General features: G+C 37.3%; 1 protein-coding gene across 1 annotated transcript in view; it reads left to right on the forward strand.

The window, feature by feature from the left end:
- LOC309681411 (retinoblastoma-associated protein) overlaps positions 1-26,599 on the forward strand; it is a gene marked incomplete at its 5' end in the record, with an annotated part of 31,326 nt that extends 4,727 nt beyond the window's left edge. Inside the window, 15 exons of the mRNA XM_082495282.1 lie at positions 5,617-5,729; positions 7,737-7,871; positions 9,668-9,706; positions 10,350-10,417; positions 12,418-12,528; positions 14,845-14,993; positions 15,719-15,796; positions 18,432-18,541; positions 20,016-20,093; positions 24,194-24,281; positions 24,917-25,033; positions 25,674-25,730; positions 25,819-25,850; positions 25,928-26,004; positions 26,227-26,599. Coding sequence (XP_082351408.1) covers positions 5,617-5,729; positions 7,737-7,871; positions 9,668-9,706; positions 10,350-10,417; positions 12,418-12,528; positions 14,845-14,993; positions 15,719-15,796; positions 18,432-18,541; positions 20,016-20,093; positions 24,194-24,281; positions 24,917-25,033; positions 25,674-25,730; positions 25,819-25,850; positions 25,928-26,004; positions 26,227-26,453 — 1,479 coding nt within the window. The 3' untranslated portion in view covers positions 26,454-26,599. The remainder of the gene's footprint in view (positions 1-5,616; positions 5,730-7,736; positions 7,872-9,667; positions 9,707-10,349; positions 10,418-12,417; positions 12,529-14,844; positions 14,994-15,718; positions 15,797-18,431; positions 18,542-20,015; positions 20,094-24,193; positions 24,282-24,916; positions 25,034-25,673; positions 25,731-25,818; positions 25,851-25,927; positions 26,005-26,226) is intronic.
- Between the last annotated feature and the right edge of the window lie 1,002 nt (positions 26,600-27,601).

A 27,601-nucleotide genomic window follows, 5' to 3' on the forward strand; every position in this document is an offset into this window, starting at 1 on the left:
AGAAGATGAACTGTAGCTTAAGTGGAGGAATGAAATAGCGAGTTCTTAAATATAGCAAGGTTGCTCTATATAGACCAAAAGGTTAATGATCAGCAGGTCGAGTGTTCCCAATCCATAACATCTTACATTTTAATTAACTGAGTTCCTTTTGGTTGTAGTTTCTTATGCGAAACAAAACACTGTAGTTGGTAAACCACCTCATCCTCATGTTAAAAGACATGCAGAGGCTTCTTGCTTTTGGCACGAGCATGAAATACATATGAGCTAATAAAGTCTTCTGGGTCTAGAGCTTTGTCTCTTATTTATGGAACTGCAGCTAAACTGAACCTGAATCCACCGAAGCTTTGGATGGATGAGCAAAATTACAGATATTTTAGGATCCTCTGTTATTAAACAAAAACTAAAGAACTACTGAAAGTCCCAAAGCAAACATAAATCATCACTGTGGCTTCTTGCTGTTGATATTCACTATCTCAGTAGGAGATGCATTGAATGTATGTGTTGTGCTCTTGCACTTTAAAAGCATAGCTAACTGGTGTACAGTTTTGGTTTGGTTTTTTTTTTTTTTTTCCCATGTTCTGCCCATTTTGGGAACAGAGTAATGTCCCTTTCAGCCTCACTACATGCCTGAAAAGTGTAATGGGAAGTTTTCATATCAGAATAACTATTTTCATCAGTTCAATGCTTTCCATTGACTTCCATTACTTTTAGCTAGTATTATATAGACATGGACCTGTTGGAGTGGGTCCAGAGGAGGGCCACAAAGATGATCAGAGGACTGGAGCATCTATCCTATGAGGACAGGCTGAGAGAGTTGGGGTTGCTCAGCCTGGAGAAGAGAAGGCTCCAGGGAGACCTTATTGTGGCCTTCCAGTATCTGAAGGGGGCCTACAAGAAAGATGGGGAGGGACTTTTTACAAGGGCATGTAGTGATAGGACAAGGGGGAATGGCTTCAAACTGGAAGAAGGTAGATTTAGACTAGGTATTAGGAAGAAATTTTTCACTGGGAGGGTGGTGAGGCACTGGAACAGGTTGCCCAGGGAAGTTGTGGATGCCTCATCCCTGGAGGCATTCAAGGCTAGGCTGGATGGGGCTTTGAGCAACCTGGTCTGGTGGGAGGTGTCCCTGCCCACGGCAGGGGGGTTGGAACTAGACAATCTTCAAGGTCCCTTCCAACCTAAACCATTCTATGATATTTTAATTTGATTTAATCTGTTGAGAACTAATAGCAGTCTTCCAGACAGTGTTCAATAGAATATTTAAAACTGTTATTGCTGAAAAATGGAGATGAAGGATCTAACTGTCTTTATACAGAACTTCTTATATATAGACAGTGGGCACATTATTCACTTTCAGATTTTTTTTTTTTTTCCTAGGAAACTCTTCCTACAGTTGTAATTCTGATCAATTTTCTATTGTGAATGCTTCTTGATTCTTTTTCCCTACCATCTTTGCCCCCTGTAATTATAAGCATATCTGTGAATGTTTCTTGTACCATCTGGCTAGTTCTCTATATTGGTTAGGACGTGGTAGCTGAGGTTTTAGTAAGCCGACAAGTTCCACATCTTCCCTTTCAAAAATTAAGTTTTTGATATTTACACTGTGACATCCTGTACCCGTTTGATTCAGATACCCATCCACGTTTGCATATTTCTCATGTGCATCTCTCTTGACCTTCTTTTACACAACATTGTTTGAAGTTTCTATTCCTGGATCACTTTTGTAGGCTGTCATCAAAACTGTTATCAGTGTTGGCAGAATAATAAACATTTCTAACTGCAAACTAGAACTGAGACTTCCTGTCGCCATCTCCTCCTTGTGACTGGTTTAGCACTGGAGAACCTCTTGAAGTAGAGAACAGAAGATATTTCTGTTAGTGCATTTAACACTTTGCAACAACATCTAGAAAGAAGAGAGGCAACAATCCCATTTCACAATAGTTCAGTTGGATGAGCATTTTAAGCCTATGACTCCTCCAGGCTGTTTTCACTAGACTTAGGCAAACTGATGATCTGCTAAAAATAGATTAAATAGTAGTAATAGTAAGTCTAGAATGAGAAATAAATATTTTGAAAGACTTTGAGTTTTATATATTTTCCTACAGAAAACTATATTGATTCAAGAGACCTGACCTACATTGCCCAAAGTTATAGCATTTGTTCCCCAGAATCCTACATAAAAAAGAAAGAAATCTATGTAGACTACTAGGTGCTAAATAATCTTTGAATTAGGGATTAGTAGGCTTCGATTCATGATGATTTGACATCAGGTCACTGGAAGTCATTTTATTGGAGCTGACTGACAGCCAAGGACAGATGTTGAGCCGTCATTCTGCCTTTTTTCTGTAGTGGTCCTGTATCAACAAAGATCTTGAGTCAGACTGTACTCAAGAAGAAAGCCCTCAGAAATGAATTTCTGGCTGTGAATTTGTTTTGCGTCCATTCCCATGCCCTCAAGTCCATCTGGGATGAATTGTCTGGCTTTGGCTGTAAACAAACCGTTAATTTGTGTGATAGAATTGGCTCCCCTGGAGTTATGACACTGACAAAATAGTTGAGCAGAGTGATGCTGCTGCATTTTTGTTCTGCAGTCAGGTTTAACTCATTGGTGTAGGAAAAGACTTGAAAAATGTCTGTGAGCTTTGGGAGGGAAGGGGTATGAAGAGGAGAATACTCAGGAGTCTGACTTGCCAGGAAGACTTCTCCTTATCTCTTCTTGCCTTCTACCTCGTGATGTTTATATTCTATGTATTAAAATCACTGAAATCTTCATGCATGGGTATGGGCAGATAGTTTTACTTCTGAGGAAACTGCAGTTTACCTGTGTCTTTGGGTGTTTTAACCAGCAGTAGTTGGTGGGATAGTCACAGTCTGGTGTTCTGTCATGTTTTCCTCTCCTCCCTCGCTCAGCTGATGTTAAGAGGTGGGCATGCTCAGGTGCTGCTCTGTTGTGGTGGTTTTTTTTTTTTTTTTTTGCTACTAGAAAAAAATCAGAATCTATTTGTTTATCCTGGGTTCTGTGTAATTTTTTGTTGGGCCAGCAGTCATCCAACATCTTCTGTCTGGCTGAGGAGAAGGTGCCCAAAGCATCGTGCAGTGGATATGGGATAGTCCTGATACTGATATTAGGGTTTACTCACTGGAATGATTTGAATCTAGTGGATTGACAGACTGCCTCTGAAGCTGCCATCTTGTTTAATGGTAGAAATAAATGAGTTGTTACCCCAAACTATACTGGGTAAGGAGTTTAAAGGTTGTTCTTGCAAAACCAGACCTCACTCTTACCAAATAAATAATTGCTATAGCCTTCAAGCATTCATCCTCCCAGGGTGAAGCTAAGCTGCCTAGGAGAGCTAAGCTTGTTTGGATAGGCAGCAAACCAGGAACAATGTCACCACTTCCTGGCAGTCAGTCCTCCTGCCCTACCAGATGTATTTACAGAACAGCATTGTGATCCCAGTTTGCAGGAGCATGAAGTGAAGGGAACTTACTCATTAAACAAGGTCAGCCGACTCCAGTGGCACAGTGGCAGTGGTGTCCTCGATATGTAAGTAGTCATCCTTCTTTGTAGGTCACTATCTAGCCTTAACCTTCAAAATTTTTTACAATGCATAACAGATATATTAATGTAGGAAAATAGACATCCCCATCCTACAGGACATTTTTTGTTCTTATGTGCCTGGTAGCTTGTTGTACCTGCAGCAAAGGACTGTTGAGACTGGCTGAGACGGTGAGAGCGCATCTCTTAGCAAAGCCTTTCTTCTGTGCAAGACCACCTCAGGAGCAATTTTTTTGCCTCATCTTTCGGTTGCTGGTGGTGTATGATGGTACACAAAAGATCTAAAAAGTGAGGGTTTCCAATAAACAAAGAGACAGTGACTATTTGACATTAGTATCCATTTCTTTATGTATCATCAAATGCATCTCAGTCTAACACCTCCTTTCAAAATAATTTTCTGTTGTACAAGGTGTCACGATTCACAGAAATGCTCAAATAGGAATGCAGGAAGAAAGTAGTAACTTAAATAATGGACAGTTACCATGTTGTTGAAGGTGGCTGGTTACTTTAGCATTCAAGCCTGTACTATAACTCTTACCAATTGCACAAACCAGTGAAACTTTTCTCATTCTTTGGAGGAGGCCCCATCCAGTCTTCATGAATGTATAAGCACTGGTCCCAAGAAAGAAGCAGAGCAATTGCAAAAAAAAAAAAAAAAATTGTTGGCAGTGTTAGTGAAATTGTTGTTGTATCATTTATGGGCATAGCAAGCTATTTGTCATGGTTATGCTGCTGAGTAAATGAGGACACAAGTGTGTGCTAAGGATGCAGAGCTTTTTGGGGTGGTTTTGGAAGACCGTGTAAGATGGAGGGAGCCAAGTCTGGTGCAGTCTTATTCCTATGGCCTTTCGGGAGTGTTTTCTGGAGTGAACTGGCCCTTGTGGCTCACACTGGTGGTGTCTGGGTGGAATGATAAAGTAGGCCAGGGAGTAGCTAAAACTAAGCAATGTAGAAGAGCAGGAGGTTGGTATTTCAGCTCCCTCGCTCCTGGGGGCCAATTTCACCACCGTGACATCTCTAACAGATGTCGCACGCAACCTAGAGCTGCTGAGAGACACGCTGAAATGCTGCTCCTTTGCTGAAGTGACGGTGGGCCTGGGTGGTGTTGGAGAATTATTTACAAGGGTGCCAAATGTCTGAAGAGTATTTTAAGAGTTTGCTGTTTTAGGAGTCTTGGCAGGGCTTCACCCACACCTAGTTCCGTCTTCAAAATAGCTTTGTATACCTGTGGTATACCTGTTCAAGTGTTTTGTTTTTTTTCTTCCATGCTTCTGCAAAACATTGCTCTTCAGAGGTTTTCTGTTGACGTGTGCTTTTGGTGGAAGGGTACTGGAATTGTAACTGATGCCTGGCTAGTGACTAGCCAGTGACTAGCTTGTGAACTGTCAAGAGTGAACTCCACGTGGGTGGCATGTCTATCATGGTGGGATGGCTTTTCTTTGGTGAAGGGTGATGGGTTACAGCTTGTACCTTACTTCTAAGCAGCAGGAGACAGACCTTAAGTGTTAGTGTATGGTAGGAAAATGCTTGAAGGTGCTTGTAACTATCATGCTTTACTAACAGAGAGGTGGGTTTGTGGTTTGGCTGTGATATGTGGTTGACACCTAGCTGGAGAATAAAGTTCATGAGTATTTATTGCCTGTCTTTGTAATGATTTTATATTTCTTTCTTATGGCTTCTCTCCTGATTCCTTAACCTTCAGTGTCGTGCTATAGTCAAATATAGTAACTTCAAAAAAAAAAATAAAAATCATGGGGTCTGCTTTGCATAAGCATTCTGTGGAACCACAGCTTCTGTTTTGAAGCTTTGCTGAGTTGTATGGGTAAAATTGATCTTGTACTCTAGGAATAAGAGCTGAAGTGCTTGGTCTTTCATCTGTAATGTAAAACTTGTAACAGTTTTCAGTTATCAAATAATTAGGTATCATAGTCAGATGTTTGCTTGAGGGTGTTTTGTTTTACCATTTCTAATCTAGTTTGGACAAATTAATGCTTTCCATATATTACCCACTTTTATTGCATAATAAAAATAAAAACTGTTTTCCCTTTTTCCAAAAGGCTTATAACAAAAAGAAAAAGGAAACATGGGGAGTCTGTATCTTTATTGTAGCAATTGATCTGGATGACATGACATTCACTTTCACAGAGCTTCTGAAAAGTATAAACATCAGGTAAGTGAATTTAAGTGTGATTTCAAAAAATAACCGGTCAACATTTTTTATAAGGAGAATGTTTTTATTTTTAAAGCATTGTGAATATTGTGCATATCAGGCTAGTTGATTTTTAAAGTGAAGGTTTCTTATGGGAATTCTGAGTATTTTGGTAAACTAGGAGTCTTGCTGTCATATTTTAGCTGAAGGAGCAATGGTACTTGTTTGATTCAACTGTGTTTGGCTTTGATTGTATCACACAGCTGATTCTTGTTCTTGCTCAACCTAAGTCTTCATCAATTTAACTTGGTGAAAATTACACTTAAAATATTTTCCTGTCTTTCCCTCTATCAAGATTTTCTAGAAAACCTTTTTTCCAAGATTAGGCTTAGGCTAAACGAAGTAGAAAAAAAAATACTACTCTTCAAATAGTTTGCCAGCAGGTTGCTCTTTTGGACATTTTAATGCCAGTCTAAATCTCGTACTTTTGTACATGTTTTTTGCTAGGGGATAATTAGTGTTATATTGTATATTCGCTAAGTTCATAATACAAAAACTAAGACTGTAGAACAATACCTGCTTTTAAGGTAAATTTAGGTGGCAAGAGCAATAGGGGTACCCTTGTGTTAGATTCATCAAAGGAAAGGATTCCAGTGCTATCTGCTTAGTAACTGTGCCATGTGTCGAAAGTATGTGCTGGAGCAGAGCCTTCAGATGCTCTAGGGCGGGAGGCTAAGGCAGAATAGCAGGCATGTCATTTAACCCCAAGACTGGGGTTACCACCATATCTTTTCCTTGGAAGTCTTCAGTTATGATTAGACTTGTGCATGCCGCTTCTGCCTTGCATCGTCTCTCAGAGCAGCGGTCAGGTCCTATGTTTTGACTTAATCTCTTCAGTCTTGACTGAATTGGAACCACGTGGATGAAATCTAATTGCATTTGTGCAGCGATGTTCAGTGTTTTCCACCTGAGTACAGACCAACTTGTGCTGCAAACTGAAAGAGACTTTTTCCCTTGGGGTTTCAAAGAATAAGCTATTACTCTGCCAGTTTTTATTTTAGCAATACTCAATTGCTTGTTAGCCCTGGGCTTTTTGTCAGCTACAAGGTCAATCTGACAGAGATTTCTACCAGTTATCTTATCCTCTAGAGCCACACAGATATATTGGAAAGATTTTTCTTTCCACAGTAAAAGAATTCCCAGACAAACTTCTGACTGTTCTTATATTCTGTTTTTCGGTCTGACAAAGGTAAAAAAAAAAAATATCTCAGAATCTAATAAAGGATCAAAGTATATTTGGTATAGTTAAAATAGTTGAATATATTTGATGGCTTCCTTCTCCTTAGTTTTTAGTTATCTGCTCATTTTGGTTACAAACAGAACAACAAAATGCTTTCTTGATGTCCATAATCAATGGCCATGGATGAGTAAGGAAAACTTCGGTCCCCCGTGTAATAGTATTTCCAAAGGGTGGTGCTGTCTTTGCCCCAAGTGCCCATTGAAAGACTTGGAATTTCATATAATTCAATGCATTCATCTCAGTTTTTATTCCTAGGTCTCTCTTTAGCATAGATGGAGCTGAGGCTTATGTTCTTAGAGAAGTAAGAACATTTCTGAAGTAGAACTTTCAGCTAGAACAGAAGAGTCAAGATGTCTGTGTTGGATATTTGTGGTTTTACTGGCAGAGCAAGGAAGGAAGATGTGTCTAGTTAACAAATTCTGACTTCCAAAGATAATATCTGTGCTAGCCAAGAAAATTCTCTTTCTGTAGTAGAGGCCATGTTGTGAGAGGCCCGTGCTACCTAGTTGAACAGTGTTCCTACATCTGGAAAATGTAAAGGTGGTATATGGGGCTCAAGGTAAGCAAGCAGTGTTTTCCAAAGCAAGGTTCTTAGTCACTGCTAGTTGTATTAAGAATATGCTGGTATCTAGTGAAGTAAGGCAGTGGGTTTTGGTGGGCTTTTTTTAAAGAGCTATTGCATAATGGTCATTCTCAGTTCTGATAATCTGGCATCTCTTTTTTTTCAGTGTATGCACATTTTTTCAGTTTCTGAAAGAGGTGGATGTTAACATGGATACTATAAGCACTAAAGTTGATAGCACTGTATCAAGGCTGAAAAAGAAATACGATGTATTACTTGCACTATACCACAAGTTTGAAAGGTAGTATACGTTTTTCAGTTTGAAATTATGAATTCTTTATGTCTGTCAACATTTAAGTACTTAGATTTTTCAAACTGTGTATTAGAAGAGCCTATTAAACTCTGTGCTAATATTTATGGAACAGTGAAATGGAACTGTTTACATGCATTGAATAAACACATCTTACATTTTATTCTGTAACTATTACAAAGCTTTGTTAAACAATCTCCTTGTTGCAGTACAAACAATAGTAAGAGCAGCGTGACGAGTGGTTGCGAGTCCCTTTGTTAAGCTTTTTACAAATACAAGGATTGGTTTACCTTTACTATCTAACATTTTTTTCTTTAAGGGACTTTCCATTTTTACCTGCCCACCCCTCCCCAAATCTTGATCCAAGACTTTCTAAGGAGTTCTGGAAAGAAAAAAAAAAAAGCACAAGTAAGGTAGTCTGTCTCTCCCAGATCTAGAACTGAAGGCTGTTTGTTCCAGTGTCTAGGGGCATTGCAGAGCCTGCTCTATTAGCAGTTCTCACTTGTAATCAAGGTAAATCTTCCTAAGTGGTTTAGCTGACCATACAACAAAAATCAAGGGGCGTTCTCTTTGTACGGAATAAATGGAATGTGCTTACGGCAGAGTGCTAAGAGCTTTCTGCGTGTAACTTGAAAATCAGGAGATTCTCAAATGGATTCTTTTTTTGAGTTGCTGTTACTCCAAGGTGGTAAGTTGCCACGCTCTATGCTTTAACATGAAGACAGATGATAAAGGCTTTAGATCATTTTAAAGGCTAATGTGTGCTAGCATAGGTGTGTATTGGCAAGATCTGATATCCTCTGAGGCAATTTTTGATCAGTCTGTGAAATTCTCTGTAGCATATACCAGTAGAAGACTGTTTCTTGTTATTAAACATTGATGCACCATTCTATGACGCTCGTATTACTTGATCCCATTGCTTCAGAGCACTGTGGTCACCTCTTGGTGGTTTATAGAATCAAGGCACAAATGTGATATAAGTTTTATTTGTCTTTTCAAAGTCCAGCCAATCACTTACTGTTATCCTGGGTAATGTGTATATTACAACATTTTCGTGAAGTTTATAGTTGCCTTAAATCTGTAAAGTTCTATAAAAGTTGTAAATAATATGTTTTTACCCATTGCAAGTCTTTTCTACTCTATAAAAGTGTCATTGCAGACTTACGTAGGCATGTTTTGGTTTTTGCTCCTGCTCTAGCTCTTCTTCACTTGCTTACTTCAAAACTTGTATTGCAGTAACAATTTTTTTTGAAACAAAGATTTTAAGTTTTTTTTTTTTTAAGATTTAAGTTTTCTGCTGTTTTCTTTTTGAATAAACTGAATTTATTTCTTGAAATTAGGGTACCTAGAATAATTAGGAAAAAACATGTTGCAATGCTTGCAGTGACACTGCAGAAAGAGGAAAGGTTTTAAAATGCCCTTTTATAGAGTGTTCTGTGCAGCTGTAGGGCATGCTTTGCTGTGTTCTACAAGCTACTGAGTAACAATGTACATACAAATCCTGTCTTTCTGGAAGAAAACAATAACAAATTTTATTATACCAAATTAAAATTGTTCTGCTATGCAAGCTTTTACATAAGCATGCAAGCAACAGCATTATTTCAGCTCTGGCAGGGCTTTAATTGGTCTGTTGTTAGTCTGTTCTCCAAGAGTCAGCATTTTTTTTTTTTAAGTTATAATAATGTTTTGTGAGCTGGTGTATTTTTTTACTATGTTGAAGTCAAAAATATTACACATCTTGCTTTCAGAAAAATATTTAAAGATAAGAATTTATTTTTATTTTCTAGGACTTGTGGCCTTATTTATCTGGAACAACCCAGTAGTGAGTAAGTTTGACTTTCCTAAATTGTGTTTGTCAAGATGTGAAACGTGTCAGAATTTTATTTTTTTAACCTATTAAGATTTACCTAAGTCATAGTATGTCATGTGTTTAATTTAGATTTAGTGGGGACTTTGAATTTCAGTGAGAGATGATGAAAGCCGCAGAAGTGATCTATTTGATCACTTCCTCCATGAAGGATCGCCACCCAATGGCGGGTGTCTCGGCATGGTGGAAACAAACATTTGGAGAGTGAGCTTCCTAATCATAGCAACAAATGAATGGATGAAAAGATGCCTTAGCAACTCCCAAATAAGCTTGAGTTCATGCTGTGACTGGAGAATAGGGCATTAGTCAAAGGCAAAAGAGAAAACAGCTCGTAACAGTTAAGTGAATTATCTACATTCACTTTCTTTTCGAAGGGTGATACAGATACAGCCTGATTCTTGAATGACTTTATAGAGACTACTTTTTTCAAATGTGTAGTCATAATTGCATAGGGAATGAAATGAGAGCATTAATAAACTAAACTTTGTGGGAAGTGTTGCATGTTGTCTTAGATTGTTCCATAGACTGAAGCATGTTTTCAGAAACTACGCTTTGAATTATGGAGCTGTTAATGCAAAGACTTTAATTTTATGTCTCTACAGGATTTCTGCTGAACTCAGTTCTGTGTTAGTCCTAAAAAATTACTGGATTACTTTTTTGCTGGCAAAAGGTGAGTTTTGATTAAAAGACAATTATTTTAGTGAACGTTGTTGAAGTGAGTTCATGGGTTTGTTTTACGTGTCCAGTATGAGACTGGCATCCTTATTACAGTTGTCCATAGTACAGGCCCACAGTGTTTTGATTGTGTGGCTTTTGTAACTACTCAGTAATATTTCTTCCTATACAATTTTGCTGTTCTTTTAATTTCTATTACTTCCTGTGTATATAAATATATTTCTTAAGCTTTATAAGATATTTTTCTTTTACTTTGAAGGTTGATATTCTGTATTTGTGTCCTGAGGTGCTTTATAGTCTGCCAATATTTTAATAATAGATGATGACCCGAAAAGACTGGCAGAATTTTTAATCAGCTTATATATATTGCAAATATATTATAAATATATAAATAAATTAAATGTAATAAGAAGATCTTACTATAAATCAAGTCCCTGAAATTATGTATACTGCAATTCTTCCTCAAAAAGGCTGAAGTTCCGGTTAAAGCTGAGTGATGAAACAATTATAGTAGTCCATGGAGTCCTGTCTCATTGTACTGTTTCTACAAAAAGGAATTAATCGTGTATCTTAATTGCTGCTTACTCCAGGTCTGTGTTGTCAATGAAGTGTACACATCTGTGCTGTCGAAATTGGTCTTGGGTCAGCTGAGTTCTGTGGAGCTTTTTCACTAAAATTCTCTAAGCATAAGCATAAAGCAAAACCCAAAAAGTTTTTTTAGCCTGCCTTTTCATTGAGAATAAGGAAAGCTAAAATTTACCAGCAAATAGTTGAAGTCACAGGAGAGCCTGGGTGATGCTGGCTAATTCTGATAGAAAAGAAATACAAGAATTACATATGTAAATAGAGCACAGGTAGTGGTTGTGATGCATGCTGTCTTGGGATGGCCCTGTAGATCTTCTCTGGCATATGAATGATAATTTGGGAACAGCTGGAATAATGTAGTTTTAAAAGTGCTTTTCATGCTCAAATTTGTGTGACTTTAAAGTAATTTCATATAAGTTTGGCAGGCTGAGTGTACAGTGTGATAGCATGTTTTGAATTTCTCATCACTATATATTAGCAACTCCGGCTTTCTGAATACTTAGCAGCTTTCACAAAGCTTGAATAAGACCACAAAAAAGAAAGTAAGGAAGAATTGCACAGAAATAAGAGGTACATGTAGGTAAAATAGTCTACAGAGTTACTGCACTATAGTAAAATGAAAAAGAAATCAGGAAAGAGCACGAAGAGGTAGGAATTTTGTTCACAGTAAATTTATTTATATGTATGCTATCTCTAAAGCAACAAACCTCTTGAGAATCATGAGTTTTAAATCAGAGTGGTTTGGGTTGGAAGGGGCCTTAAAGATGATCTAGTTCCAAGCCCCATGCCATGGGCAGGGACACCTCCCACCAGACCAGGTTGCTCAAAGCCCTATTGAGCCTGGCCTTGAACGCCTCCAGGGATGAGGCATCCACAACTTCCCTGTGCAACCTGTTCCAGTGCCTCACCACCCTCCCAGTGAAAAATTTCTTCCTAATACCTAATCTAAGTCTACATTCTTCCAATTTGAAGACATTCCCCCTTGTCCTATCACTACACGCCCCTGTACAAAGTCCCTCCCCATCTTTCCTGTAGGCCCCCTTTAGGTACTGGAAGGCTGCTCTAAGGTCTCCCTGGAGCCTTCTCTTCTCCAGGTTGAACAACCCCAACTCTCTCAGCCTGTCTTCATAGGATAGATGCTTCAGCCCTCCGATCATCTTTGTGGCCCTCCTCTGGACCTGCTCCAACAGGTCCATGTCCTTCTTATGTTGGGAGCCCCAGAGCTGGACACAGTACTTGATACGAAATCAATAGCCTTTAAAGAACAGTGGCATCCTGTATGATGCTTTCTGAATTCTGATTGTAATGTTTTATTAAATGAACTTCCAAATATTTATTTTTTCAAAATTGCTTTTAAAATTAAGTCAAACATTTCACAAAGGTTTTTTTTACCTTTTTAACTGTTTGCAGGTAAAGTGTTGCAAGTGGAAGATGACCTGGTGATTTCTTTCCAGTTGTTGCTGTGTGTCTTAGATTATTTTATCAAACTGTCACCTCCTGCTATGCTCAAGGAACCATACAGTAAGGATTTTAGCTTTTTGTTCACTGAAGTAGAATGTAAATTGGTTAAATTTCTATTAGTGTCATGCTAACATTCATCATTAACATAATAAAACTTCTTAAGCTTATTAAAATGGATTTTTTGATGTTCAATTTAGATGATAGTGAACTTGAATTAAATTACCTGAATGTGACAGTGTATTTAATATAATTCTTTTTTTTTTTTTTTTTCCCCTGTTGCTGCCATCCATTTGCTATGTCCTCTGTCCATACAAGTTGTTCAGAGGCTTGTTAAAACAGCGGTTTCACTTTGGTAAAAGAATTCAGGTTCTGGGTAGATGATGACTGAGAACTGTTATTTAGGTTTGGTTGGAGTTACAAAAGGAAAAGAGGGTGCTGTGACTGTTATTTCATGACGTATAACAGTATGATGACAACAGAAATGCATGAGATATTGGACTGTATAGACATTTAAAAGAAATACACAGTGGATAGGAAAAAAAGTTAATGGCAGTGGTAGCTCAAAATAAAGTGGTAGAGGGAAGATGTAGATAGCTTTGCTTTTATCACATCCCATTTGTAATGAGCAAGTGTCTCTATTTTAAGTAAAAATATAATGGTTCTTCACTATAGAAACTTCTGTTCAGCAGGAAGTTTTTGTATGTTCAGTTTTTATACCTAAAAGCTGAAAAATCTCACTAAAAAGGCAGAGAAAGTAAGCATTTATGGTAACTTTCAAAGGCAGAATTCTATTTTTGTTGAATGCTTTCTTCTGCAAGCTTTGGAATTGATACACTGAAGCATTTGGAGCCACAGTATGTAGAAAACAATTTTTTGATACTAATTACTTTATCTTTTGCTGGCTTTGAGTGCAGCATTAGTATTTATAACCTAAATCTATTTGCTTTGTTTCTGTGTTTGTTTCACGAATGAATATCCACTTGGGTTATAATATCATAGAATAGGTGATGTATTCACTGCTGTATTCTTTGAATTCCATGTTTTGGAGGATATTTATCTGATCTAGTAATTATTTGTCGCAGGTAAGAACAAGAAACCTTGCTTTTATTCTAATGACAATACAAATAACGGGTGGGAAAGGATGGGTTTGTGGCAAGCAAATTGCCACCATCTTCCAGTACTAATTTGAATTTAAATTTGTCCTCCATAATAGGGCAGACATATGGTACTGTTTATTTCAGATGTTATAAAGCAGATCTTTTTCAAAGAACACTGAATTGAAACTACCTGTTTTCGAACTCTGTGTTCACACTGATTTATTTTTTTAGTGTAACTATGGAGGCTAGGAGCTCATTATTAGAAGCAGTTTGGTTCTGTGCGTTGTATCTTGAAAAGAAACGCTGCCACTTCAGATTAAATGGCAAATATGGGTATCGCTGTCATAAGCATTTTCTAACTTGAAGCTGTGTGCTATGTGCAGGTGCTGTGTAAACTGTCAAACAGCGCTCCATTCTTTTCGCAAATAACACAATGCATTGTTCAAATCCTCATGACCAAGAGGCTTCACGTTGTGCTAGATGATGTCAAGCTTTATGATCTGACTAAGGCTGAGGGGATTAAGATGCAACCACCCGAGCAGTGTAATTTGTCAGATTTTCTCAGAACAGTTACCAAATACAAATGAAGTTACAGATGAGAACAGCATGCTGATTAGAGTCTCAGTTTTAAACCAACAATATTTAATGATATCAATGTATGTTATTAATATAATTCACATATTTCAAGCTGACAATATTGAAGCCATCTACTTTGAGCTTAACAAAATGAAGTATTTTTACCTCGCTGAATTAAGGTTTTCTGATATCTTCTTCAAGGTGAACTTGTTTGTTCCTACTTGTTTGCCTGGGGGTATTTGGAGGAAGGAGGAATTCCCTGCAGAACTGTATTCCAGGTTCCCACCAGCACTTAAGTCCTGTATTGACTTTAACCTTCAGACATGTAGAGTGAAGTTACTTTTTCAGGTCCTTGTTTTACACTTTTTTTTTTTTTTTTTTTTTTTTTTTACAAAAGTTACTCATCTGTGAAAAGATAAGGCTTTCCTAGCTTTGCAAACCAGATGCTTATTCAAAGCTACTTACAAAACGTGCTATTAATACATTCTGTGTTGAATAGCTTTTTAAAAACAGAATGTCCAAATACTGATACAGGAATTTAAAAATCAGTTTTCTTTTTGTATAGGTTTTCTGTAATGAAGGTTTCTTACCCAGATGAAAAGGGAAATATTTAAGAAGAGGACCTGAAAAATCATATAATAATTTAAATCTCTTCTTTCTTAAGACAACTGTAACCTTGTGATGGTTCTGACTATCTTTCCAGAGTCTGCTGTGACTGCAGTGACTGTTAATGGTTCAGCCCGAACTCCAAGAAGAGGTCAGAACAGGAGTACACGTACTTCAAAACAAAGTGATACCGATACAAAAGTTATTGAAGTCCTTTGTAAAGAGCATGATTGTAATTTAGATGAGGTAATGCTTGTGTTCTAAAGTCTGTTAGATCTTGCTGCTAAAACCCATCAGGAATATGCATTTTTTTTTTTTTTATGGTCTTTTTAAATGTCAGTACTTGTGCCTGCTTAACTATTCTCTCAAGTTCAGTAGTGAAGATGTTTACCATTCTGTGGTTTCTCTAGTAAGTAGTTTAAAAAAAGAAACAAAAAAAACCCAACCCAAAATAAGCCCTTTGATATGCGTGATAACTTTGCTGGGGAAGCTGAACTGTGAAGAATGCAGTATGAAGTTATAAGCTGATCACAGTGTGTAGGCTGTGGATCCAGGGCTGCTCTGATGGGGCTTCACAGCTGCATCCCTTGATGAGAAAATGTACAAAAGCAGCACATTGCTTCTGCATGGGATCTTAAAGACCCCATTTCCCTTATTCTTTGTTGATAAATCTATTCCTTTGTAAAAAGGACTGATTTTTTTGAATATCCAAGTAGATGATGGAAGCAGAAATATAAGAGAGCTGGGAGGAGTGCAGTTCTTCCCCAGTTTAGTCATGTAGTGTTCTAGCAATTGATTACGTGCTGCATGCTTACATATCACTGTGTTTTGGATATGTAAGCATTTTCATTTATGCTATTGAAATCAAAACACTGCATTACAAAAGTGAATTTAAAGATGTGGAAGCAGTGTATGCATGTCTGTCTCTGTACATTGCTAATGTTATGTTTTTTCTTTTTTTTTTTTCTTAGGTCAAAAATGTGTATTTCACAAGCTTTATTCCTTTCTTGAATTCTGTTGGTGTTGTAGCTTCAAATGGACTACCAGAGGTAATTGGAGGAATTTAAGACAGTTCAACAACAGTCCTTTACTTTATGCCAAATTGCTTAAGATTCCCTTTACACGTTGATGAAGTTTCTAATAGGTTGTTCTAAAATCATCTAGCAAAGTGCAGTGGTTTTTAGGAAAGTAGCTAACAGGGATTCCAGTGTTTATTCACAGAGTATATTTAGCTTTTAAATTTGAATTTAATAAATTAATTTCCTGAGGCTGAACCAGTGCTTTTGCTCAAAGCAAAACATGGCATGAGTTGCATATCTGTGATCTTGGTAAAGCCATTAATCTAAAATATAATTATTAGAATATCAGGTTTCTGAAGTCAGTCCGTAAATGCATACGGTCTTAAATTACCCATCTTAATTTAAATATAATTGAGACATGTTACTGTAGTCATGTTGGAGAGCTATCCAAAAGATTAGGCTCAGTTTCACATCTGGCAGAGTTTGAACTGCTGTGTCACTGCAGAATTACTTTCATCTTACTGAGTTGTAGCTTGGGTGCAGCAGACTACCTCTATGCAGTCACATGCAAGAGTGCGCCTTAGTAGGTAACCTCTTGCAATGCAATTACATCCATCATTCTTAAAAGAGTAGGTTTAGCTGTGTGTCACCAGTCGATGTGGTAACCTGAAAATAAGCAGCTCTGAAGCTTATTAGACTGAAGGTCTGCAAGTTTCAGCAAAGTATATGTTCTATTCAGTTTCATAGTGTGTTGAGTGGGGGACAAAATACAATACCCACTAAAGATCTTACCCTGAAATTCATTTTGGAAGATTATCAGCAGTCTGTTTAAACTTTTTAATTTATGGGTATATGTAGTTGGGAAGTCTTGCGAAGGTTGTTATATAGCTTATTCTCAAATCAATGAGGGTTCTCATCCAAGGCTATTCAACTTAAGCATAGTGTCAAAGTTGCTAGTCTAAGGCTCTGCTGTTGAAAATTGTATAAAATGATGCAGTTGCATGATCCTTGATCCTGAAACTTGAGTGCCTGAGGGGATGTTCTAAAACAAAGCAGAAAGTTACAGCTATGTTTCAGAGGTACTCAGTTCACATGTGTAATCCAACTAACCATCAGTCATAGCTGAGATCGTCAGTACAATAGCTAGTAATATGGGACATCTAAAGTGACTTTAATTTTCATTAAAAAAACACTGAGATTTTGATAAATTTTAATGTTGTTTCCAAAAATAACTAAAGCTTTTGAGGCTTACTGTTGGTATTTCATTTGTCTTCACTGTGTGTTTGGTGGTCAGGCTTTATGAACTAAATAGATTGATTCGGAACTCTTATTTTTGACTGATGATTTCTTCCCAGTTAGCCCAGTGCGGCCATTTTGTTTAAGAGCTGCTGGTTTTTTGCAGTGAGATTCTGAAGTTTCTAGAAGTTTGTGAAGTACTGAAATATCTTAGACAGTAAGAACACATAAGCCATTAGGAAGATAATGAAAAATGAAAAAAATAATGAACTTTTAAAATGAAACAAATAAAGGGGTAATAGGAATCTAAAGATAATCTTTGATTGAATAATCCTAATCTCAAAGTTTTAACCATGAGATCAGTTTGGAGCAAATTAATTTGGCAAAGGTGAAAGGAGAGGGTGAAGAGCAAAGCTGTGCGAGAGGTATTTGCAGCTTGCTTTTTCTTGGAACTTTGAGGGGACTAATTTGGATTCATATGCACTGTTGGGTTCATATGCATATGTTGATATGTCCTGTTTCTATAGCAGGAGTTAGCTATAGCACAGCATCTTTTAGTATGTTTAAGGGCTCAGGGAACAGATAATTGAGGTGCCTGCCTACTTCTGCAGGAGCACAAGAGCAGATTTGAAGTAGTATCTAGGCTAGTATCTGGCCCTGATAAAAAAATTGCAGACTTCCAGTTAGTCACTCAGAATAAAAAAAAAAAAAAAAAAAAAAAAAAAAACCCAAAAAAAGATTTTCTGTGCAAATTCAAAGTCATATCAATATGGGATCTAGTCAACTAAGAAACTTCTAACAGTAATTTACAAAGCAACAATGTGGATATGAAATAATGGTCTATGTTTTGTAGAAATAGGCACTTAAAAACCTACACCACTAGAAATATTAATATGGAATGGGGAAACTCTTCTTACACTCAAACTCAGACTCTCCTGTTCTGGGTCTTGGCCGCCTTCTCAAAACCAGCAGAGACAGGGTCCGAGTGGATTGTCTGGCAGCTGTTCTACAGACGTTTATGCTTCATTTCCTGTTCTCGGAGACACTTTTTTCTTCTGGAAGGAACTTTTTTCTTCTGGAAGGAAAGATTTAAAAGCCTGGAAACATTAGTTTGATTTGCAGGTCTGTGTCTCCCGCTCTAGCTATTTTTAGCTCTTTTGCAGTGTCAAGACCTACACTTCTTCAAGAAAGTCTCATGGTCTTGGATTGTTTTCTCTTCTGAAAGATTATCTTTGTTTGTGTTTGGGAACGATAATTTTCCTCTGGGTATGTTTCAGCTATTTGTGCAAGAAGTGACTTTGTGAATTCCAAGGTCATTCTCTTAGCAATTCAGCATTGTATTCATGAGGTAGGACTAGCTTATATTATTCAGTAAATTGTCAAACTTATTCCTATAAAATAATTTTTTTTTAATCAATGTGTTTTTGAGGTTGAGGTTCTCTCGAAACAGTATGATGAGCTCTATCTCAACAACAAAGATATAGACGCGAGATTATTTCTGGATCACGATGAAACTCTACAGCCTGATGTCATAGCATGGTAATTTCCATTTACTGCTTTCATTTTATGATGGAAAATCTGAACTTGGGTTGATTTCTCCCTTTGCCTCCTTGCTGCATGTTCTAAATTGGGATCTCTGTATCCTGTTGATCTCCTAGGTTTGTACTTCAGCTAAGATATTTCTGGCAACCCCAACCTTGCTTTACGTTATAGCTTAAATAATTAGAAAACACATGACTGTGAGTCTACCTAAAATGATTTGGAAGCTCTACTCTAATTCTTACTCTGTGCAAGCACTTGTGGTCCATGGGAAGCTGAGGAATCGTGAAGAGGAGGCCAAGGCCATGTCATGCTAGTTGATTGGCCATGTCTGAGGCAGTGTTACGGCTCTGGGGCCAGATGACATGGAATGGCATGGCTCCTCCTTCCTAAAACCAGATGGTGGCATTTGGAAGCTGCTTGTTGGGAGTGGTCCGCAGTCTGTTGACCTCTGACCTGTACCCACAAATTGGGGAGTGGTAGTTTGCATGGGGCAGAAATGGTTTGGCAGGATAAACAATTGAGTACCAATGCCCAGGCATATTCCCTGGTGCTGTCCAGTAATATCATGGACCTGTTGGAGCAGGCCCAGAGGAGGGCCACAAAAATGATCAGAGGGCTGGAGCATCTATCCTATGAGGACAGGCTGAGAGAGTTGGGGTTATTCAGCCTGGAGAAGAGAAGGCTCTGGAAAGATCTTATTGTGGCCTCTCAGTACTTGAAGGGGACTTACAAGAAAGATGAGGACAAAATTTAGCAGAGTTGGTTGAAGTAGGATGAGGGGTAATGGTTTTAAACTAAAAGAAGGTAGGTTTAGATTGGACATAAGGAAGAGTTTTTTTGCAATGAGAGTGGTGAAATACTGGAACAGGTTGCCCAGAGGGGTAGTAGATGCGGCATCCCTGGAAACGTTCAAGGTCAGGTTGGACGGTGCCCTGAGCAACCTGATCTAGTTGAAGATGTCCCTGCTCATTCCAGGGGAGGTTGCACTAGGTGACCTTTAAAGGTAACTTCCAGCCTAAACTGTTCTATGATTCTATTTGGTTTTTTTTTTTTTTTTTAGTCATACGCTTTAATTCCAGTGGTTCCTGACAATTCAACATTTCCACAACTTGACATGAGCTCACAATGTGAATCTGTAACTTTACCTATGCTAGAAAAATACATTCATTTAAAGTTGAGTTAAAAGGGAGCTAGTACCAGCTGTATATATAAATTAAGCTATTTATAAATAAAATTCTAGGAAAAAAAAAAGTTGGAAGGGAACTTTGGAGGTCATCTAGTCCAACACCCCCCGCAAAGCAGATCTACTTGGGAATTTAAATTATGTTGTTCTAACAACTGGAGTGGTTGGACATCTAGATCTTCTAAAAATCTGTTCCACCGTTTTCTCTTCAGATTAATAAGTCTTTATAGAAGACATTCTTTTTTGAATTATGATAGTTCTTCATAATTTTGTTTTCCATTTCTGTAGCTCACAGTTGGAGAGGACACCACTAAAAAACAATCCAGATGAGGAACTTAATCCTATACTTCCACAGACTCCTGTTAGGTATGAGTTTTTCTTTTAAGTTGTGTTCTTTATTTTTTTTTAATATCCTAACTAGAAATATTCATCTTCATAGTAATTGTTTTACTTTTAAAGCACCTGTTGTTTTTTTGCTTGTTTGGTTTGTTGTTTTTTTTTCCTCCCCATAAAACAGACTAGTTCTGGTGACTAATGAGCAGTAAGCATGTACTGAGGGGTGCCGAGTGCCCTCAGTTCCTGGTGAAATTGTTGGAAAACAGAGAAAGCTTTTTACTGAGTTCAGAAGTGCAAGATGTCTGTAAAATGAATTACTGTGTTTGTTCTTGTGAGAAGGCAACTTTATACTTCCATGGCATACTTCTGTCTTCCTTTCTCACCTTTATTATGGCTCTGTGTCTTCTGGCTTCCTTTCCTGATACCAAGTTGTATATGCACGCACATTTCTTTTCCTATGATCTTTTTCTTCTTAGTATTTATTTTTTCTTGTATTGGGAAGATTAACATTTCAGAGTGCCAACATGTTTTGGTCTATCAAGAAAATGGACAGGTATGGTAGAAATGTGGTATTAAATGGAGTTTACTTGGTCTACAATCAAATGCAGAAAAACTGCAAAATTGAATTCAGTTAACCAAAGGAAAGGAGATCTGCATGTACCATTTTTCCCTTGTGAAACATAGCTTTTTGTCAAAATTGGTATCATTTTGCCTGATGGTACTTAAATTCCTGGATGCTCAAGAACCAACCAGCTGTATCACTTCAGTGCCATGTGGACAGAGAAGTGTCTGCGCAGGCAGTCATTCTTAAATTGTCAGGTTTAATAAAATCGGTGAAGTTCTTGTTCCATGCTTGCTGTATAAATGCTTCTCATTTTAACATGCTGTAGAGATGAGGGAAGTTAAAATAGTGTACATTTAATTATTACTTCAGTTTTATCGAGTGAGTAAAATTATTTTTGTTTTTATTAAAAATACTTCTACAGTCTTTTATGCATGTGGAAGAATGAATTAGACTCTGGACTTATGCATCCACTATAAATCTACTAAATATCATCTGCAGAAGCTAATTGTTTTCTAGCCAACAGAGCAGTAACGTTCTGAAAGATTCTTCCTAAAATTATAAAAGGAGACATGCATCTGAGATAGATATTGATCAGTATATGAAAGAACTTTTAATCACCTGTGACTGCAGAAGGCTTTATTTGATTGCCTCAGTGGTCTTAGTGGTCTTTTAGTCTTATGCTTCAAATATTTAACTGCTAGTAATGTTTTTTTAGCCATACAGGCATCAGTTTGCCTTTTGGTTCCCAGGCTGTGAATGTGCGGTGTCTGGAACTGGACCATCTAAAACACGCAGTGTATGTAAAAAGAAGGTGATTGACAACAAATCCCATTTTTGACAAATAGACAGCTGTTGACACTTTTAAATTCTACTAGAATTAAAGCCCTCTAACACTGTGAAAGATTCTTCATTAAAGTTCTTGACGTGGAAGGCTTATTAAGAAAGTCCATGAGTATCAAGCTTCTGCATTGTTAAAAATTTGAAATGTACTAAACCAACTTTGATCTTGAGAGGAGCTCTAGTGAGATCATAGAATCGTAGAATGGTTTAGGTTGGAAAGGACCTTGAAGAGCATCTAGTTCCATCCCCCCTGCCACAGCCAGGGACACCTCCCACTAGACCAGGTTGCCCAAGGCCACATCCAGCCTGGCCTTGAACACCTCCAGGGATGGGGCCTCAACAACCATTGAGATATTTACAGATATTTACATTCTCTCCATCCACAATTGGGCTTTTCTCTGAGTTTTCCAGAACTGATGCCGTTTAGGACAGTTCAAGTGAAGGTTTATTCAGCAGCAGTGATTTGGGCTGTAATCACTGTTTTTCATAAAGCCATAGAACTGTCACTAGATGGCAGTAAACCTCTGATCACCAGCATAGAGTGGGAAGTGTATCATTAACTTTCCCTGAATTAAATAGAACCCTTTACAGGTTGTGTTGAAAGCGTGGTACTTATTACTTTTAATCCTCTAATAATGTTTTCTTTCCGGACTTAGACACTTAGGATTTCCTCTGAAGCTCCCTGAAACTGGTGAGAATCTAATAATTTTCATCAGTGGAGTTGTATCTGGTCATTTACATAGAAAGCATTAGATAAAATGGGTGTAAGTACTAGTTCAGAGCATAACAAGAACAGGTTGTGTGTTTTCATTTTAGTTTTTCCACTGTCCTTAAGCTTTTCCTTATCACTAGTAGAGGTTTGGCAGAAGTGATTTTACCAAAACCTTCTAAAAAGTAGATTAAAGACAAATGCATGTTTGCACTACTACAGTTGTAATGATTGAACATATTTTCTTTCTTTCTCCACTTATTTTCTGAGTGGTATGAGCCATATTGAGGTTAAATAGCACAGAGATTTAAAACAAAGAAAACCCCACCAAAAACCACAAGGACAAATTCAGAAAGTAACACCATCACTGGAAGAATCAAACTGTTTCTTAGATGGTAGGAGAGAAATTCATACACTAACCTTTCTAAATGAATAGGAACTTAATGCTATTGCTTAATACCCAACTTGAAATATGTTTTAAAAAAAAGCCAGGCCACATTAGTACTTGTGGATGTACTGGATATATTATTAGTTCTGTATGTATGTGCAAATCGTAAAGGCAGAACAATACATGATATCCCCAAAAACTGGAAATGTGGGCTGCTTAGGTGCTAGCTCATGCACATATCTTCTTGTCCGTTATGACAAGATCATTATTGTTCTTATTTTCCCACCTATAGATATTTCAGTCACCTCCTGGATAATACATACTATTTGACAAGAGGCCATGTTCTGTTATCTTAAAATGATGATCTTTCTGAAAGTCATGAAAAATGTTTGTCACCAGGATTTCTGTTCTAGAAGAGAAACTGAAAAATGCTTCCTTCAGAGATATACACGCTCACCCTAACAAGGCATTTAACTTTGTGGGGTTAACAACAGGAACCTGTGCACTTGTCTTCAAAAGTATTTGTAATTCTTTAAATTATTACAGCTTTTCTGAGATACTGCTGTTACTTGGGTTAGCTTTAGTAGTTTGCTGTGTTAAGACCTTGGATATGAATCCATGGATATTACTTGTGGTTTTGAATCTGGTTTTAGCAAGAAAATTCGAGGCATTAAGTAGAGATGCAAATAGTTTTGATACCAGTGTTTTTTGTGTGTTTTGTTTTTTTTTTTTTTTTTTTTTTTTTTTTCACTCTGTACCTGTAAAATAGTGCCAGTAAGACCATATATGGAGGCATAATTCAATACTTCGGTACATCCAAGTTAATAAAATGTTAATCATCTAGACAGTAAAGAACACTGGAAAATTGCTTTATTGTCCACGTCCTTTTCCCTGCCCATAATACTTTAAAAGTTAAGAAGACTTTATATTTAAGATCCTTCTAACCTAGCTACAGATAGAGCAGGTAGAATAAGGATTACAGAAACTGTAGCCTTTCTATTGGAAATAGAAAGAATTGGAGTTAAAGTAAGAATTTAAGTTTTAATGTGACTCTTGGTTTCTGATCCAGGGAAGGAGAAGACTCTGTATTGTCATCCTGTTGCCAATGGGAACATCTCTGTCTCTAAAAAATGGGGGTTTTTCAAAGCATTTTTTTTTTAAAAAGGCTGTGTTTTCTTGACTGCCATATTTTAAAACATCTTTCTTACTACACTTGTGAACATAAAAGCTGTCTTCATTCACCAGTCTTTATTTTTGTACAAAAGCCAAAAAGTTTTTTTGTTAGGGAGTTGCTTGATTTAGCTGAATATTTTCACATACAAGGATTGCAGTTCCACCATTATACTGCTTTTAAAGTGCTTGTTAGTGTTTGTTACTTAATTTACATTCTTTTGGTTATTTACTTATGGATTGTAATCATTCTAATAACTAGATGATTAGATAAATTAGATTATTAGAATTCACAATGGTTGATAGAGTACAGCAGTCTTTCCCAGCAGGTTATTTCATAACTGGGGTGAGAACTAACATAATTTTTGTCTCTTTTTGTTTGTAGCATTGCTCTTCAGTTTCTGGAAACCGTCAACCCAACCTTAATGTTTATTATGCATTTTATTGTATTTTTCCAGAGCTGCAATGAATAACATTCAGCAGTTGATTATGATTTTAAACTCGGCAACTGATAAACCATCAGATACTCTCATCGTATATTTCAATGTAAGTCACTAGAAGGAAGATTTGTGAAAGATTCTTGGAATTCTCACTCAAGTAAGATATACACCTATAGATATGATGTGTGTTTTGGGAAACTCCTTTGTTAACAACCATTTATTGAAGAAGTACATTTTAATTGGGAAGGTTTAAATGTAATCATCTTAGAAAGCACTTCTATATAACTGATGCGTACTGTAACCTTATAAGTTCTTAAATCTCTGTTACTGCACTAAACATTAAGACTTGTTTATGTATGTGTCTGATGGAAAAAGAAGGGGATATGAAAGGAAGACAAAGAAGAGAAGGAGGGTATACTCAGAGGATCTCATGTCCACATTCAGCAACTTAAGCATATTTCTAATTTTTAAAGGCATTAACATTGATGGTACTACTTGCGTATTCGTTGGGTTAGTTGCAGCTAGTTGCATGTGAGACTTGAAGTTGTAGTTACTGGAAATTTTTGAACGTATTCAATGGTTCTATTTTTTTTTTTTAAATACTCCACCTTTATTTATGTTGATTGAGAGTTGTTACAAAGTGAAGCAGGACTAATGTGATTTGATCATTAAAATGTTTTTGAAGTAAAATGTCCTTTCTTTGCCTTTCCTTCCCCTGCCCTCCTTCCTGAACTCTATTAGAATTGCACAGTGAACCCTAAGGATAGTATCCTGAGAAGAGTGGAAAGTCTTGACCACATCTTCAGAAAGAAATTTGCTGAAGCAGTTGGACAGGGATGTGCTGAAATTGGCGCACAGGTAACTAGCGTTTTGGTTGAATATTACTCATTTGAACTCTGTTGGTAGTAGCTAATGTGAGACCTGACTTACTGGCTGTCCTCCTTCAGTGCAGATCAATAATGGTAAAACGTAGCAATATTCTTTTCAACTTGAAGAATGGATAGGTATTTTTTTTCTAGAGCAATAGGAACTGGGTGGAGGTATGTTGGGAGTACTTTAATGAAGAATGGGAAAATTGCTGGGCAAAATACATTTGGAGAAATGTATATTTGCATTCATTAAGGTAAGTTAGCCTGAAACTGCCAAAGGTGACTCACTTCCTAGTAGGCCAGCTGTGCTTTCAACAAGGATTCTGGAAAACAAATCCAACCAAGTTTGTACTCAACAGTCTCCTGTCTGTCAGCCCTTCTTTTTAGCCTGTTAGCTGTGAATCGACATAAATGCTTGATTAAGCCTTCATGTGGTTGGGTAGCCACAAACCTTAGTAGCCTTTGAGGCTTCTCTGGTGCTGTTGGGAAATGGAACTGGGGACAATGACTTCTTCATAGTGGCTCTTCTAAAAAGTGGAAATGTTCTGAATTGTTAAAACACATGAGTCTGCTGGCTGTAGTCTTTTAAAACTTCTTGTAATATTCTTTAATTTCTTCTTTGTTAACAGAGATACAAACTTGGAGTACGTCTGTACTACAGAGTAATGGAGTCTATGCTCAAGTCGGTAGGTTTAGTACTAGTAGTTTAGTACTGGCATTGCATTTACAAATACTGAGAATATTCACAAGTTTGGTTTGATTTATATATTTCAGGAGGAAGAACGCCTCTCAGTGCAGAATTTCAGGTATGTGCCCCTAACTTGTTATTGAAGTCTGCTGTTTTAGTGTTTGGACAAGTATTAATAACTTTCTTTCTCCTTAGCAAACTTTTGAATGATAACATCTTCCACACATCTCTTCTGGCCTGTGCTGTTGAGGTTGTCATGGCTACATATGGCAGTAAGTTGAATTTAAAGTCCTAAATAGCATTGTTATTTATTGATAATTATTGCTATTTGTTCTAATACATAAAATACAGTAAATAGCAAAAATAGCGCTCACTGAAATTTCTGAACTAGCAATGATTCAATAAATACAAAAAGGAAAAAAACAAACAAAAAAAAAAAATCAGAAGTGAAAGAATGTAGTACTCTTGATATTTTTACTCCATTTTCCCTGTAGGAAATGCTTCACAAAGCGATGGTACCAGTGCTGAAACAGACTTGTCTTTCCCATGGATTCTCAGTGTTTTTGACTTAAAAGCTTTTGACTTCTACAAGGTGATTGAAAGCTTTATTAAAGCGGAGCCAAGCCTAACAAGGGAAATGATAAAGCATCTAGAAAGTTGTGAACATCGAATTATGGAGTCTCTTGCTTGGCAATCTGTAAGTAATGCTTTAAAGTGGTAGTTGTCCTTGTGCAATGTGCATATCTAGAAAAAGGAAATCACACCCAATTCTCTAAAATAAGTTGTGGTCTTGCTGAGATTTATTTCTAGCAAAATAAATTAGAAGAGCAAAACAAGATTAGTTTTGGCATGTCTTCAGGTTTTGAAAAAAAGGAGTATATCAGAGGAAGAAGTCTACATAGCTCTGCTGATTTACATGGTTGTGAGCCAACATCATCTTACTAGTCTGGCATGAATCTTAAGGGTAATACCCTTAAACAGTATTTTGGTGCCAAAGACAAGGCAATAAATTCTGTGCTTTTATTCGTAAGTTAATTTTTATCCAGTTACTATTCCCACTTGGCAATAGGGCCTTAGTTATGTGCATCTGATGTTTGTTAATAGTACTTAAAATATTGATTCGCTTTGTCCTTTGTGTTTCAGTCACTTGAGTATTTTTGGATGCCATTAAAATAAAATGGTGGGAGGTTGGGTTGGTTTTGTTTAGGCTGGATCTCAGTAAATCAAACACTGTTATATTTTAAGTCACTTATAAACCAAAAATATGCTATTGATGCCACAAAAAAGGAGACTATAAAGACTGCTAATTTTGACCAGAGAGATATAAAGCGATTGTTTAAGAACCTGTCCCATATCTTACAGTTCTGGGAAGTTTAAAAAACACAGTATATCATAGCTAATGGGATAGTTTAATCATGAAGCAAGTTTTCTTTTTAGGGTCATCTGCGCTTGGTTTGTGTATGACTTCAGAGTGAAAAATCAATGATTTTCTAGAGTAGGTGATACTTTACCAGAGTGTGGGGTTATACTCCTGGATTTGGGCAACACTGTTGTGCCTGAGCAGCGAGAGCCCCATCCGTGTTCAGGTTTCTAGCTCAGGAGAAGCACGCTGGCCTCAGGGGCATATGGAAGCAGTTGCTGTGCTTCAGACTGAATCTGATGGACCGCCTTGTGCCAACCAGCCCTTGCCACTCGATTTCCTTTGCCAACACACTCAATGGGGACATGTCAGGCTCTGAATATGCCCTGTTATGAAGGTGACCTTTGCACTGGGGGAGCCAAGACTTCTGTATCCAGCTCCACGCTCATCACCATGGCGCTCTATGTGCCCCAGGATTTCTGGTGCAGTGCTATGGCTGCTGTACCAAA

Source organism: Vanellus vanellus (genome assembly GCF_965231255.1).
Source record: "Vanellus vanellus genome assembly, chromosome: 1".
Lineage (NCBI taxonomy): Eukaryota > Metazoa > Chordata > Aves > Charadriiformes > Charadriidae > Vanellus > Vanellus vanellus.